Raw genomic sequence first — 16,255 nt, 5'->3', positions numbered from 1 at the left:
ACTGTGACATATTATTCTTCTAGTGAGGGTCCATTTGGGATATTCTCCTACCAGCAATTGTCCATCTAAGAACATTTAAAGCCCCAAAGACTGCAGAGGCATTCATCACGCAGATGAACTAATTTTTCCACTAGAAATAATGGCTGGAAATATGTGGCCATTATATTATAATAAAGGTATTTATGAGCCTTCAATCTCCCATCCTCACTATGAGATATCTTTGAAAATTTGAAATCAGTTCCTGAGGCTGAGGGTGGAGGAGGAGGGGAGGGCAAAAGAGAGGGAGAGAGAGAGAGAGAGAGAGAGAGAGAGAGAGAGAGAGATGGCAAGGGAGCGGTGTGGGAGTTGTGTTTTGCTTTTTTGCCAAAGGTAACATTTATAATTATCTTGCTGGCATAAAATAGCCAAGAGGCTTTTTCAATAAAGGTAGGAGGCACCTACAGAAGAGAATATTGCCTTCAGATCAACACAGAGAAAGAAAGGGGAGTGCAGATAGAATAAGACTAAACCCAGAGTACAAAGTATATCATCTAATAAGTGTATTTAGTCAGGACATTCATTAGAAACAGTTGCCACTGCTCACACTGGGCAGTGGGACTGAACACTGTTAGGGCTCGTGATTTGAAGACGAGGTGAATGAGTCCATCCTCTGACCTTCATTGGTGGTGAGTAAGCAAAGCCTTGGGAATAAGAAAAAGATGGCCACAGACACTTTCTTCAGGCCTTACTCTGCCTTTTGATGACTGGAAATAATCACTAGAGAGAAAGTGAGTGAAAGAGACATGACGACAGAAGAAGGGAAGGATCTCAAATTACTTTATTCTCCTCAAACCCCCTTTCCTCTGAAGCACTGGAAGTCAGCTTCCTAATATCATTCATCTTTTCTCCAAAAGGCTGTGTCCTCAGAAAAAGGATATCTCTAATTCCTTTTCAAGTTAGTCTGAATCCAGGAAGTAAGTGGAGATAGAGCTGGACAGGGTCTCATTATGCCCAGGCTGCCCCACAGGTAACAAAGTTAAAAATCACATAGGGTGCACAAAAAGTACTGCTGAATTTGAAACTAAACACATGGAGATTTCTAAAGGTTGAAACAATTGTTTGATGTTTTTGGAAGTACATGTTTTTAGATAGATAGAATTTTTTTCTTTCTGGAAAATAAATACAACATTACACTTCAGCCAGTGGCCAGTTGTATTATTTCATTTCAGGAAGTCACTATGTCCAGCTGACGACTACGCCGGATTTAGTTTGCAGTTACAGCTTTGGTTCGGCTGATGGGTGGATTTCAGCTAATCTAACCAGCTGTAGCATCATTTTTCGGCTGGTGATACTAACTTCTTCTTACTCTTCGAAAGAAAGCAATGAATTCCTGTAAAAACATTTGGACGATTACTTGTAATACTTTGTGATTACTGCTCTGCTATGCTGTGCTGCACTCTGCCATGTTCTGCTTACTTCTTCAGGTGATTGATATTATAAAATGACAATGAGAATGTTCCAAAACCTGTTGGTCAAGCAGAAATTTATAAAATCTTCATACTTAGATGCGGGCGAGTCTCACTCAATAACTTTTTAAAATGTTTAAATGTTTGTTAAGTCCTGGTAAATTTACCAGCACCTCTCCACATGATCATGAAGCATATTTCTATAAAGTTACATACTGTACTGCATCTTTAACTCGTACCAACTCCAATAGTTGGTGAGGCCTGCTCCATTAATACGTGCTTATTTCACAGGTCTAGAAAAGTTTGATTTTGTGATTGAGAGGAAACCACTGCTACAGTATGTACCACTCACAACACAGCTGCACCTCTAGCCTATGAGAATAACAGTCAGTCAAAAGGGAATCTAGGGCAAAGAGGCCTGAAAGGGAGACATATAGCATAAACCGTAGATCGCCAAAGAAAGTGGAGATTCTGCCAAAAGGGATGAAAACAAGACGACAGGACTCCATGTGGGATTTCACTTTGGATTTTGGCCCTGCAGGAATGTGTGGAAGCACAACTGACAGGACTTGCGTGGAGAAGTCGGCTCTATTCAATATAACTAAGTAAAGAATGCCCCATGTAGTCACTGATGCACCAGCATAAATCCTCCAAGGTACAATTTTGCCTTGGTAACGTTAGCGTCACCTCTCCTGGTTGTACAGAGCTTAACCACTACATAATGTAACATATTTTTATTCTTTTTGCCACTGAACACATTCAGAATGTTGAAAAATATCTTTGCATTCAGTAAATTTCAATTTAAGGAACTGCTATCTAATATAAACCTGGCCAGACATATAATAAGAAATGTCAAAGCAGTCCCTGCAGCGATGTAAAAAACAGCGGACAGACACCATGACAACCTTAGCTGAGATTTATTTCACATTTTCTGCTACATTCCTCTTAACTCAAATCTAGGGAGCGTAGGTGGGTCAGTCAGTCTTAGAAATACTTTATACTCAACTTCATATCAATATGTGTGACGGGAAACGCGATCTTGAAGTGGGTGGTACAATATGCTTTTAATCTGTTCAGTCATGTCTGAGGCAACAAATTTGCTTAAAAATATTCAATGTAAAAAACACAAACACATATACAATGAAAAGATTTACAGGTCATGAAACAGAGGAATAAAATGATCCAATTAAATAATTTCCAATGTAGCACATATAGGTTAGAAGTTCATACTCCCCAGTGATACAAATGGAGTGCTAATAATTAACTAAATTATTTGTATAAATTGGTCTTTGATGTTACTAACGTCAACTATATTGTATGGCATACTCCAATAAAATAACTTCCATAAAGAAAAAAAAAAAACACTTCATTGATATCACAATATTCAACATGATGTTAATTGTGAAAAAAAAAAGATGCTTTGTTGAACTGTTCATAACAACTGAGACATTCCGTACTTTAAGCAACACATTAGTGACCTTTGTACAGCAAGGAATAAAAACAGGCCTAGCCAATTTGCCAGTGAGACAAAATCAACTCACTGGTAACAAGTTATGCAACATACATCAGCAATAAAAGCCTTTTTAAATTTATAATGGGTATAATAGAAATGATATTTAACCTAATGTAGGCTCCAAGTTTTAAAACCAACTTTTTTGGGGGATCCGACATACAGTCGCACGAAAAATTAACGGCACTATTTGCAATTTCCTGGTTTTCTGCATAAATTGGCCGTGAAATGTGATTTGACCTTCACAACTATCAACACACACAATATTTCTGAGCCGATAAAACACAGCCATCCTCTTTCATGTTTTTATTGACCCATCAAACTTTCAAAGTGATGGTTGAAAAAGAAATGGCGACACTAGACCTCTGATGTCGCCGAACGTCCACCGTTGCATGTAGCTGGAAAGAGTTACACACTAATCTTAGGCCTTAGATAATCATCGATCCACAGTTAGACATACTGTCTATAAATGGAGAGAATTTGTTGCTGTGGCTACTCTCTATAAAAGTGAGCATCCAGCCAAGATCACTCCAAAGCCACAGAACAGAATACCCAATGAGGTAAAAAACAACCCTAAAGTAACAGCTAAAGACTTGAAGGATTCGTTGGATTTCGTTAACAAGTCTGTTCGTGAGTCAACCATGGGCAAAACATTGAATCCATGGCAGGACAGCGCAAAGGAAGCCCATGCTCTAACAAAACAACATTTCAGTGTTTGACAACACTCCTGGCAACAGATGACAGTCTGTGGACAGATGGAACAATGGTAGGACTGTCTGGGAAGAACACACGGCATTATATATGGCATAAAAAAAAAAAAATGCATACCAACATGAAAACATCATACCAACAGTGAAGTGGCATGAGTGAGCAGCAAAAATTTGGGGCTACTTTGCTGCCTCTGGACCCGGAGCGCTTGTTATTGTGGTGAGCAAAACAAATTACTATGTTTATCGAGATCTCCTACAGGATAATATCAGGGTGGCTGTCAGAAAGCTGAAGCTCAGACGAAGCCGGGTGATGCAGCTGGAGCATGGCCTAAAAATCAAAGAAAATCTACTACAGAATTAGTTCAGAGACACAAAATCCAGCTTTTGAAGTGGCCCAGTCAGTGCTCAGACCTCAGCCCAACAGAGATGCTGTGGAATGACCTCAACAGAGCAGTTCACAGCAGACATCAAGCATATGGCTTAACTGAAGCAGTTTTGTAAAGAAGGATGGTCCCAAATTCCACCTCAACACTGTGCAGTTCTAATCCTCAGCTATAGGAAGTGCATGCTTGAAGTTACTGCTGACAAACAGAGTTCAAGCATTTATTAAAACACTTGTTTCCAATACTTTTTCCACCAGCACTTTGAATGTTAAATGTGTGTTCAATAAACACATGACAGATCAAGACTTCGATTATCAGCTTAGCAATACAGTGTTTGGGGATATTTGTGGTTTTGGTGGAGATCGCACTTCACGACCAATTTATGCCGAAAACCAGATAATCACAAACTGAGCAATTACTGTTTTTTGCGACTTTATGTAAATCCTTTTTAAAATGGTTTATTGGGACTAGACAATCACAAATGTCTTTGCAATCTCAAACTTATCAAATGTCTTGTATCTTCTTATGGCAAAAGTCTCCTGTTGCACCTCTTTTTTTAAAATTCTCTAGATGGTTTTCGAGTTTAAGAAAACAATTACATCAACAAGGAAACGAAGAAAAAACAGAGTCCACAGAGCTCTGCAGCATCGAGCGTTTGGCTGCCACAGAAAATGTCTAGCACCTCCTACTGCTGAACAGGCTTCTAGTCCAGCTGCTCCTGCTTTATCCTGTTTGAATTGGGTCCTCGCTGACCTGTCCTCCTCAGTTCTCTCCTCAGGATGTACTCGCTAAATTGGGATGAGTCCACGCCTCCGCCGCAGGAGCCAGCAATCTCAAAGCCACGTTGTTGGAGACGCTCTAGAACCTGGAAAAGATACAAAGGAAAGACAGAGGAAATTGTCAGTGGCTTCCATGACATAAGTTATAGAGCGGAAAAGCACCATTAGCGGCTACTTAACAGGCAGTGCTCTGTCATTTATCTTCAATGGTCAGTGTCCACCTGACCCAACAGTCAACCCAAACTGTGGTGCTGAAACAATAACCTCTAACCGCTCCAGTCATAGTTCTCCAGGTTAGTGCTAAGCCTAGCACTGGGAACAGCTTTGGAAATAAGCTGCAGCAACATACGGCCTGTGACGTTTACTTGGATGAGACATTCGCAAGTCTTTCATGAAACTAAGAGCCTCTCATTTTGCCCCATGCTTCATTTTCATTGTTTTCTTGTGTACATGTGTGTGCAGTTGTTCCTGATCTCGAAGCCTCGCAGACATCTACAGACGTGTCCAGGGGGGATGTAGGATCACATTCCATCGAAGAGGCCCCAGGGAGCAGTGAGGCTTTCTCTCTGCCACTTGGCTCAATGTGGGTTGCTTAGTAAACCCCCCTGCTCTCCATTTCTCCCCCAGCCCCCAGGCCCAAGCCTCTGCCAAAGCTACAAAGGTCCCCCTACTGCTGGCAGCTCTCTCTGCCCTCCTTCCTTCTCTCAAAACCCCCGCCCTGCCTCCATTAGCCGCAGATACAGCATCCACCCCCGGCGTGCTTTAATAACCAAACAGGATTATGGGCCCTGCCTGGGGACAACCTGCCAGGGAGCATGCTCACTCTCTTGCTCGCTCTCCACAACTCACACACTTAAGAGATGGGTTTGTTTGTGTGTTTTTGGGAGGGGGATAGAGATTTGACTTCCTCATTTGAAGACACAGTCCAGATCATTGTGAAATCTTTTCAGATATGCGTCTTCTGTGTTATTTATTGATGCATTTCTGAGGATTTTATCATCAATGAGTTAGTGGAATATCAATATACAATTAGGGAAATACAATATTGCCAAATACAATGCTGTCTATAAAAGATGATTCATTTTAAATTTTTAAGAATCTTGAAGCTGTTTTTAAAGTCCTGTTTTAGTGATTTTCCCTATAGAAAGTAAGAAAAGTTAAGTGTAAATCCCTTTCATGCAGTATAAGTATATATAAGTATACGCTGGCTTTTAGTACTTAAAAAAATGTATTCATAGATCTTTGGATAATAATTCACAAATCTCCCAATTACAATGTAAAGTGTAAATTATTTCATGTATTTGATGTCAACTACAACTCACCTGCCTAAGATTATTCTTAGTATTCATGTACATCTATACATCTAGGGACTCTACATGTAAGACATTTTACCAAACATTTATTGGACTGTTTTGTTTTTCTTAAAGTGCCACCAATATCTGTAGAGTTGCTTGACGTGATTTTTATAAACTGAACATTGATCGTGACCCTGCTGTTGGACACTCACAGGCATCATCTCATCTGATGTCTACTCTTGTATTTCACTGCATCCTCCATTGCCATCTTTTTCTTGCCATCAGCCACTTTGGAAATTCATGTGACTCACCACCACGATTCAAGGTGTCAGCCATTCAGTCAGTTGTGTGACAGATTCTACAATTAGCCCCTTTTTACAAGTTGTATCTTCTCAGCAGTTTGGCACTGATGCCCACTGAATATTGAACGTTTACAGCACTCAAAATGACTTCATTAGGATTTCGTTGTTAGTGTGTTTTATCCACACAAGACCACAGAAGGCAACTAGGAGGAAATCTTGAAGGAAAACATAAGAAGTAACCACTGGTGCTGACCATTTCCCAGCTTCAGAGTCAAAGTTGAAATCATTATTCCAATCAGATCACAGAAAAGTAAGGATAGTGGTTGGCTTGTGTAATGATGGCTTGCTAAATTGATGCTTTGATGAAGTCATCAAAGAGCTCATTTTTCTGCAAGGCTGTTCTTGTAATTTGATTAGATTAAAAAAGATAAGATTTTGCAGTCAGACACCACTTAAATGTTAAAGTCTAGAGGAGGACAGCACATGAAAACAAACTGAATGAACAAATTATCACCTTAGTCACTTCCCTGGGCAAACAACTGAATGGAAAAATATTATCTATATATATATTACAGTGCTTGACAGAAAAGATGATACACCCACAGCAGACGAAAGTTGCCATTACCTGGACCGAGTTGAGGTGGCAGTATCCATTGAGTGGAAAGCGGATGACATGCGTAGAGTCATGGTTCCAGCCAGCATTGACAGAGTTGCACATGACATCGCCGATCTCCGGAAACACATCTTCAATTAGGGCCTTATCACCGCTCAGCGTGATCCTCTCACCCAGGTCGGGTGCAACACGCACCACCAGGCACTCACAAGGGCGTGAGACCCAGCCCAGCTCCTGGTCCTGACGCCAGCGCTCCAGCTCCGCAAGCATAGGCTGCAGCTGGAAGTATCGCGCTTCCTCATACAGCAGACTGTAGTCCTGTAGGACAGAGGGGAAAAGAAAGGTTTACAAACCATTTCAAACATGATAAATCCCGTTTCATCCTAAATGTCTTTGCTGGATTTTCATTTTGGATTTTACGGACTCTGTTAGTAACATATATTAACAATACCAGTTGTTTCTACAGAAAAGGCTTTGGGCTGGTGGGTTCCTGGGTTATATTTAAATGTGCTGTACATAAATAATAATCCTGTACTCTAACAGTCTTGATACTTTGATACCTCTAAGCTTGTAAACTAAACTTAGAGAAAGTACTTAACTGGATATCAGTTACGGAGGAAATATTCACACACACTCTCAGGGTTGAAATGTGTTGCATACTGTATCAAAAGATCAACGGCTGTTGGCTCGTTCCTTCAGGGGTTGCAACAGCAGAATGTGTTCTGCACGTTGATTTGGCATGAGTTTTTCCCCATTCCTCCCCATTTTATGCGGACTGATGTGGCCCTTGGTGGCTGGGGGGGGCCACATCTGGTGGAGGTGGGATTTGAGCCTGCGACCTACCACTGAGCCACCAGGTCCCTTACAGTATGTGTTATATACTGTATACATCTACAAAATACCGGTGAGAATGCATCTGACTCATGCTGGGTAGTGAGGTCAACACTGGAAATATGATGTTTTGCAAAAAACAATATTACAACATACTTTGAAGTATCTCAATATCAAAAATCTAATATGCAGGACATGCATTTCAGTTTAAATATTGTCATACTCTCTCGCTTTATGTTTTTGTTGTCATGTCAGCATTTCCATCCATTACCATTATAAATATGTTGTAGAAATGGATTTTAAGGTAGACTGAACTGAACTGGAGGCACCTGGTCGCCTAAATGCAGTGAACAATACATCCTGTTATACTACTAAATAAAATAACAAAAAAAACAGATCACGCTAATCAGGCTGAGATTGGGATTTTCATCTACACCAAACAATAAATAAATAAATAAAACATAATTCAGCAAGAATTACACAACATACTGAGTAGAGGAGATGTAGTGCGACATGTAACACAGGGTTGTGAGGGGTAGAAGAGCAGATCCTCCACCCGCAGGACTGCGGGGCCTAAATTTGAGTTTTCTCCTGCTACTCTTAAAATCTACTCAATGTGAATGTGGCCTTAGCCTGAACTTGAGCCTGTCTTTTGTCTTTGCTTATTATAGCTGACATACTTTCCACTGATTGAGTCACACTGTGGACAGTTCATCAGATAATATGGTTATTTGTTTTCTCCCAGGACAAGTTAAGTAATTACTGACTAAAAGATACATACGAGTATAAAAGAACAAATGTTAATACGCTGCTTACAGTGAGAATCACCGTGGACAGACACAAGAAAACAGAGTGCTGGAGCACATGCTATGTGGTCATGGGCACCAGATTATTTATTTCCATGTCTCAATGCAAGCTTCTTGTTTACCACACATACTGTATCTCCAATAATCTTTGGTGGGTAATAGCCAGAGGGGATCAAATTGTATCTTATGATCAGTAAATGCATTAGGATTGAGCGCTCATATTTTCTCTTCAGCATGGGAACCATTTTCTGCAATTCAAGGCCCAAAGGCATCCCACAGCCTTAGCATTCATTGTGTGTGCTAAGTTGTAGGAATGCTGACTGGCTGATGGAACTTTACAGGTTCTAGGATGGACATCCACTCACTTTGAAGTCGTCTGGGATGAGGAGCTTGGACGTCCTGAGGAAGTTAAGGATGTAGCGGAACATGTGTCCATCCCTGTCAATGAAGTAGTGCTGCTTCAGGCTGTCCAGGACTATAGGCTCTGTGCCATCAAAGAGACGACCAATTCTACCAATCCGGTAGAGGGGCGAGAGGGGTGGCAGGTTAGGCAGAAAGGGAGGGAGGGGGAAGGGGGGGGGGACACAACACGTCAACATTAACATCCTGAATTTCTTGATTTTTTTTTTACATCACTTTTTAAACACAAAATCATTGGAGAATGAGTTTCTGCAGCTGAACCTTTTTGGAATAAGTAGGAAAGAGAGGTTAAAATGGCAACTTTTCTCAAGCCATAAAGTGTTTTTTCACACTTTAGCACAGACGTTACACACCACCAAGCTCAATACACAGAGCAGCCAGCATGAATGACAGGCAAACAGAAAAAAGAAAGCAGAAGAGTGAAAACAGAGGTGGTCTGGAGAGGTCAGGGCCAGCTGGTAGTTGGCTGCCTGAAGCACTGTGCCAGTCACCCTCAGGCTTGGGCCCCGAGCGACAGTGCAGCCCCACAGCCTCCAGATGGCCCATGCCCTTTGGCCCTTCACTACTGCTGTGACATCTGTCAGAATAACCAAGCTGCTTTTGTCTGTGTGCTGCATTCTGCACTTGAAGCTCCTACAAATTGTTTACTGCTCAAAAACAGTGTCTTTGTAAATGACAAGATGTTCTGTTACGGTACTTAATAAAACATAAAGGAACTAGTGTGTGGAGTAAACACTGTGTATAATCCCAGACTGTCTACCGAGCGCATGCATGATTTTTTTTTATGTGATTTGAAGATTTTTGACATTTGATGGCTGAATGTCACAGAATGACATTAAACAGTGAGGAAAGTCTGACAGTGACACACACATCCACAGCCTCCTCCTCTGATACAAGCTAAATTCTACTGGCCAAAGACACAAACTTTATCTCCATCACATACTTAAAGTGCACATGCATGGTAAAGCATACTCACCGGGATTCTGGGAATTTTGTTAAGGTGGCCAGGCTGCTGGTATACATGTGTCCGCCAACATCGATGTGCACAGGGGCGTTTGACTTGGTGAGCTGTGCAGGTGTGGGGATGCCCTGATTGCTCAAGGGAGACACTGGTGACCGAGTGATCATGGGCCTGGACATGCTGGAGCGATTATCCTGTTTCAAACAAGACAAGGGAGAAATACGATGACACAGGCTGGTGTGACTGACCGGAGGTGCATTGAACTCTTGTTTTTCTGCTGCAGCTCAAAGATAAAAAGACACAATTATTGACTGCATGCAAAGTTAGTGTTTAAATGATCACTAGAAACAATCCAAACGATTCTGTCCTGTAACACGCTTTACAATCAGGAGTGTAAGGGAAGATTTTCTCTGCAAGTTAGAGCAGCCTGACCTTGACCTGAATGTTGCCACAAAGCACAAGCATCAACTCCTGTGGGCCATAATCTCCAAAACCAAATTAATTTGGAACATCAATCTCACAGTCTTGGAAACGAGCAATAATGACTCTTGATTTGAATGCCATAATAGGATTTGGAAAAATTGTCTCTTATTAACCTACAAACACCATTAGCAGACGATTTTTCATAAGCTCTCAGAAGAAAACGACTCTATACAACTAAAAGTTTCAGAGAGTGAGTGAAGATGGTAGAAAATACCCCACGGGGAACTGTATCAGTCACGAAGGGGTTCTACATTTAGATAGTAAACATATTTTCTGAAAACGATTAAAAAGATCCGACAGCAAAGTAGAGATAATAAGCTTTATCACACGCCACAAAGGACTGTGTGTGACTGCTAATGGAATAACGTGACAATAAATGCGCACTCCACATTTAAGAACAGCTGAGAGACGATCTACTACATTTAGTAAAACGAAGGAGTATTAACTTCGCTACCCCGGAAAAAGTGACAGGGCGACCCCAGTCTTTTGGTTATTTCTCTGTTTTTTCCTCGGACAATAGCAGATTTTACGCGTTTACCTGCGCCGGCATCACTGTGGTTGGAGAGGAAGTCACGGAATGGTCATTTTGCTTGAGTGATGCTGCGGGAACAGGCTCTCCTCTGACAGCGAACATCAGTGAGGGATCCCTGCATTCCGCCGCCCGGATCGGGAGCCGTTTGAGGGACGAGTGCACGGACTCATCCACGGAACTGATTGGACGCGGTCGCTTTCTCGCCTTCTGATGCGTTAAGTCCATGATATCCGTTTCGTTCATTACAGCTCAGAGTCTCAGGTTAACAGATAGTACGTGGTTGGCTCTTTCCACCACACCTGCCAAATGTGGAGAGGCGTAAAACGCGGGGATGGCGAACGCCGGGGGAAGAGCGGCGCCGTTGCTGTCACACGGAGCAGCTCCTTTGCAATGGCTGGAATAAGTCAAAGCCCCCGACAACATTAGCATGGTAGTGCCTGCGGCTCTTTTGGGCTGTCGCTGTTTCAGTAGCAGGTATGTGTGTCGCATTTTCGGAATTAAACAAATACTGCGCACCAAAATGTGATCGTTGGTTCTACGCGCACATCTGGACCTGCCACAGCTGGCCTTTGCCCTTTAGGAACAATGCCATTCTCCTCCTGCTGTTGCTGTCCATTGGTCAGCAGGTCAAACCCTCCTTTGTACAGAACAACCCAAGAGTCCAACGTTCAGTAACCAAAACGCACACAAGCACCTGGACAGCACCTGCCCCTACTCCCTCCACACACACACACACACACACACACACATTAATTGTATGCACCTGAATGTTTATGAACTTTCAACAACACAGAAGCAGTCAGTAATGGCCTTTGCTGTTGTTCGATCGCATTGTTAATAAAGGGCAAAAACACTCTTTTCATTATTTAAACAAAATATGAAGAAGTGCCCTTTCAAAGCAGGAAGTAAAAACACATGTGTCTCAATCCTTTTTTTGTCAGTTGTTATTGGCTTTATGCCTCACAAATGTCAGGGTTGTATAATAACCGCAGTGTGTAAACATCACCTCTGATGACCACATCAGCACTGCAAAACTGCCACACCAGTGACATTAATGGAGTAGAAAAACCAAACCACAACATGTCCAAATGTTGTTAAAAGTACTGCCACAGCACTCTCCTGGGCTGTTTTTCCCGTAGAAAATGCAAGGAATCCACAATTTTTAATAACATTCACATTAAAATTAATTAGTTCAACCACTGGCCTTAAAACATCCACATTCCTGACTCTCATTGGCAGTGTGAGTTTCACACCTAGATACCCAATTAGCAATTAAGCTTGCCTTTGAGTGTAGGCCTCCAATGCGGTGTGTGATCCTGGTCTGATTTGCATGCCGCTTGTGCACGCGCTGATAAGCGCAGGCAGCAGCCATACATAGTTTTAAAATTCAACTCCAGAATCCCTCGCAGAAGGCAAAGGGGCCTGCAGGGCAAAAGAGAGAGAAATCACATGGCTGCTCTTCAAAAGGGGACCTGTGTAAGGCAGCCGGCAAAGTGCGTGGGATCACACTCAGAATGCAGGTAATTTGTTCCCTGACTAATTTGTGGAGATGATGGTGTGTGTGTGTGTGTGTGTGTGAGTGTGAGTGACTGTGAGAAGTGAGTGTGCCTGTGGAGAGTAAGTTCTGAAAACAGCTTGGTGGAATTGGATTTCCTCAAAGCCTTGTCATCGTAAAGGTGGATTGAGTGTAAAATCTGTAAGGCATTATGGAAAATTGCAGGGGAGAGAGAAGAGAAAGTAAAAGAGAACGGGTGCTTGGGTGGGTGGTTGTCGAAATGTGCTCTTATATCACGAAATCACTCTGAGTTGGTGGAAGTACAAATAACACGTAGACCTTTTTCGTGACTAATATGCACATCGCAAATCTGTGTTTAAGGAAAGTGCAAAGGTCACTGAAACATCTAAATGCATCAGTAAGCAAACAGTGTGATACAGAGCACCGACCATTGTATCAACCATCGGCTCCAGATGAGCAATGCAGATCTGGCACAAAAGCTGTTCCTACCTGTTGCCATGTGACAGTGTTTGTAGACATGTTCGTAGATGTGTCTAACATTTCAAGATGAAAGGTACGTGTTTAGTGAATTTGCTTATGTACCCAGCTTGCGTAAATCTGTTGCACCATATTTTGCACAAAAAACAAAATCCAATACAGGCTCACGGTATCAAAGCCTAAAGTACCTGAGCTGCTTCAGTAACTGCTGTTGTATCCCACTGTGGTGGTCTTTTAGTGATTTGCCCTTTATGTAGCATATTCCTTTATATGTGGAGATGCAGTGTCTGGTAAGGTAGTTTGGGCTATTACCTACTAATGCTCCAAAAGCCCAGGAAACTAAAGTCTTACTACTATTGCAATAATCAAAGGGCCTGTTGGGATCAGCATAAGCAACAAACTTGCTTTCAATTTTCCATCCCACAATGCAGCTCTCCAGTGTTTCGACATATCACACAAGACACAATTAGCATTTCAGATCACAGCATTAACATTCAGTTCGAGGCAGGGAGACTGGTATTTACATAATCTCGATAGGCTGTGTTGCTTTAGTGCCCACGGCCATTTGTTTCAAATGTCCACACACAGGCAACTACAGACTTTGTGTTAACTTCAGTCACTGGCAGCCGTTAAAGGCAAAACATAGCAGGTAGTGAGACGGCTGAAATTGAATGGCCTGAGTAAATATTGTAAGATGGCTGTCTGGACAGGTGTGCATCACTTTGGCTTCTGCATCTGTAGTAGATATCCGTACAATATCCAGTTAGTAGAGGGGGCACGCAGGTAATTATGGTCAGCCACAATCAACAATGTCATAGAGCGTAAGCAACTCAGTCAAACAGAGACTAAATACAATCTGAACTGATGCTCATTTTTCCGATTTTACATCTCCAACATTAATCCAACATTAATCAGAGTTTTATTACAAGTAGGGCTACTTCTGTTTGGAGTTACTGCAGCAGTACATTAGCATGACCTCACGCATAAGGAAGTGTGATCAGTGCTGTGTTGCTGCAGGCTGTTTGGGAGACAGTGGTGCATGTTCACTGGCACGGATCGAACTATCCTAAGGCACAGGAGTGGCCGTGCTACAATAAGAAATATAATAACACTATTTCTCTCCAAGGAGTTGCCATGTATCAAGCACCTCTAAATTAGAGCAGATGGCGGAGCCTGACAAATATATTGTGCTCTTACAGATTTGCCTTAGAAGTATTTGTCTTGGGCCTGAACAGACTATGTTTCCTAAGTATTATTATAGTGGGAAAACAATGTACAGATGTTCTAGCTACAATGAAGTGTCATGGCTTTGTTATTATAGCGCCATCAAGTGATCAGACCGACAACCCGACACCCCTCTGTTTATTCATGCACTGCTGAAACCACTCCTGGCTTTAGTTACAGGTGATCTAAACTTAGAGTGTTACTTTCTGTTACGTATAATCTATAAATCTATAATAAAGTCTTATCAGGAATGCAATGACATAAGTAACACGGCACAATTTATGTTTTTGTTTGGGATGTAATATATCAATTGTAAAGTCTAAACTTTATGAAGAGAAGCAGATGCTTAGTTACACGCTACAACGTCCCCTATGTGAAATAGGTCCCGGTTCTTCAATATCAAACTGTATTTGCATCCGGACCTTGACGCTGATTACGCACAGGGCGGGCGAGCAAAGGGCGATAAAGAGGATAAAAGTCACTCTTGTCCTCGCCTTCTTTTACATAAATATGATGTTCTTAACACTGTTGGAGCTTGTATTAAAGGATGATTCACAAATTCTGCATTGACGTGTGTAAAAGGTGCAGTCTGTCTTACAGAATAAGAAAAACGCCCGCGGCAAAATTACTCCACAATGGCGTCTTTCATTAGGAGATCTGGGGCAGCCAGGAAATAGGACTGATTCGCGACACAACTGGCTTCCAAAAAGAAATCTTCGCGAAAACGGCAAACGCACGTCTGAGTAAGTTATGAGCAAGTTATACAGCAACAGCGACGCGGAGACGGCGACGGGGTAGGAGCTGAAACGCGCCAGGAGCGAATTCACACGGTGGATAAGTGGTGTTTGCTCGACATGATCTCACTCTAATCCCCTCTTCGTTTAGATCCGACGCGACGGAGCCTCATATATTGTAGTCACGCGCATATATTTGTACAGCACCTAAGGAACAATAGCCAGGAAGTGGTTAAATATTTTTTAAGAAGTGTACCGCTCGAATCGTTTGGCACATGCGTAAAAGCTGCTGCGCCTCAATGTCCCAGTCCATCCAGCCTCGGAAATAATAGCAAACCAAATAAATCTCTGCTTACCTGAAACATAGAGCGGCATAAAGTAGCTTTTTATGCACCTTTTCCCTCCGATTTGGCTCACGATCTGCTTCTCTTCCTACACCAGTGAGAAATGCAATAGCTTGGCTAAGGTAGACAGAACAAAATACAGAGAACACTTGCTCCAGGGCTCCGAAACCCCTCAAGGCAAAGATCAGGATACAATTAGCTCATGTCTCTGCCCCAGTCTAAACCAATCTGCAGACTAAAACTGCGAGCAAAGGGAGAGATCACAGCAAGCAGTGCCTCAGTCTTTGTTGAGTTTATGTTTTTATAAAATCAAATGAAGAAATAATTTTTTTTTTCTGCATTTTCAACACCCTCACTCCTCCTGCCTCCAACTTGCCTATTGCCTCCCTCTCGCAGAGAAGTTGATTTTAATCGTTATGATTAGTTTTGATGTAACGTTCCCCCGGGCGATTTCTGCAAATGGATGGAGTGTTTCTTTGCCAGGGAGGAAAAGCAGCAGATGATGATGATTATATAGATTGTTGGTGGAGTCCTTTGATTTTTTTCCCCCCTACCTCTCAGACATCTAACCTATTTAGCCTGTTTCTTTAACACATGCCACACTCACTGCGTGTGCATTAGGCAACTTGTTGATTAGCTTGGGATCAACTTATTAATTTAATAGAATGTGGTTAATGAAATTCTCACTCCGCAGTTTCTCTTTTGTAATCTTTTTCAGCCTCTTTCCTCCCCTTGGACAACCTCCAAATGACGTAGTTGTATAAATAAGCACTTGCAGCTTGCCTTGCCCCAATCAAGTTTGAATCAGTGCCTGAGGGTGATGTGCGAGCTCATTTCAAATGTTCAGCCATGCATGATTTCAGGAAGATTGAGGCACTTCTGAGGCTTTT

At 42.0% G+C, this 16,255-nt stretch overlaps 1 protein-coding gene across 3 annotated transcripts; it reads right to left on the bottom strand.

Annotated features, from left to right (window-relative positions):
• Positions 1-2,345: 2,345 nt before the first annotated feature.
• Positions 2,346-15,737, bottom strand: kctd1 (potassium channel tetramerization domain containing 1). Of its 3 annotated transcripts, XM_067474957.1 has the most exons (6): positions 15,378-15,737; positions 12,353-12,492; positions 10,071-10,249; positions 9,040-9,184; positions 7,050-7,355; positions 2,346-4,913 (listed from the first exon to the last, which is right to left on the bottom strand). In XM_067474957.1, the coding sequence occupies exons 2-6, from the start codon at positions 12,440-12,442 to the stop codon at positions 4,752-4,754; spliced, it is 882 nt and encodes a 293-aa protein (XP_067331058.1). In that variant the 5' UTR covers positions 12,443-12,492; positions 15,378-15,737; the 3' UTR covers positions 2,346-4,751. The 3 variants fall into 3 exon arrangements, with proteins under 3 accessions (XP_067331058.1, XP_067331059.1, XP_067331057.1); XM_067474958.1 differs by lacking the exon at positions 12,353-12,492 and having other exon boundaries at positions 15,378-15,733; XM_067474956.1 differs by lacking the exons at positions 12,353-12,492; positions 15,378-15,737 and adding an exon at positions 11,077-11,751.
• Between the last annotated feature and the right edge of the window lie 518 nt (positions 15,738-16,255).

This window comes from Channa argus, chromosome 14, assembly GCF_033026475.1.
Source record: "Channa argus isolate prfri chromosome 14, Channa argus male v1.0, whole genome shotgun sequence".
In the NCBI taxonomy this organism is placed as follows: domain Eukaryota; kingdom Metazoa; phylum Chordata; class Actinopteri; order Anabantiformes; family Channidae; genus Channa; species Channa argus.
This window is presented reverse-complemented; position numbering and strand designations above follow the sequence as displayed.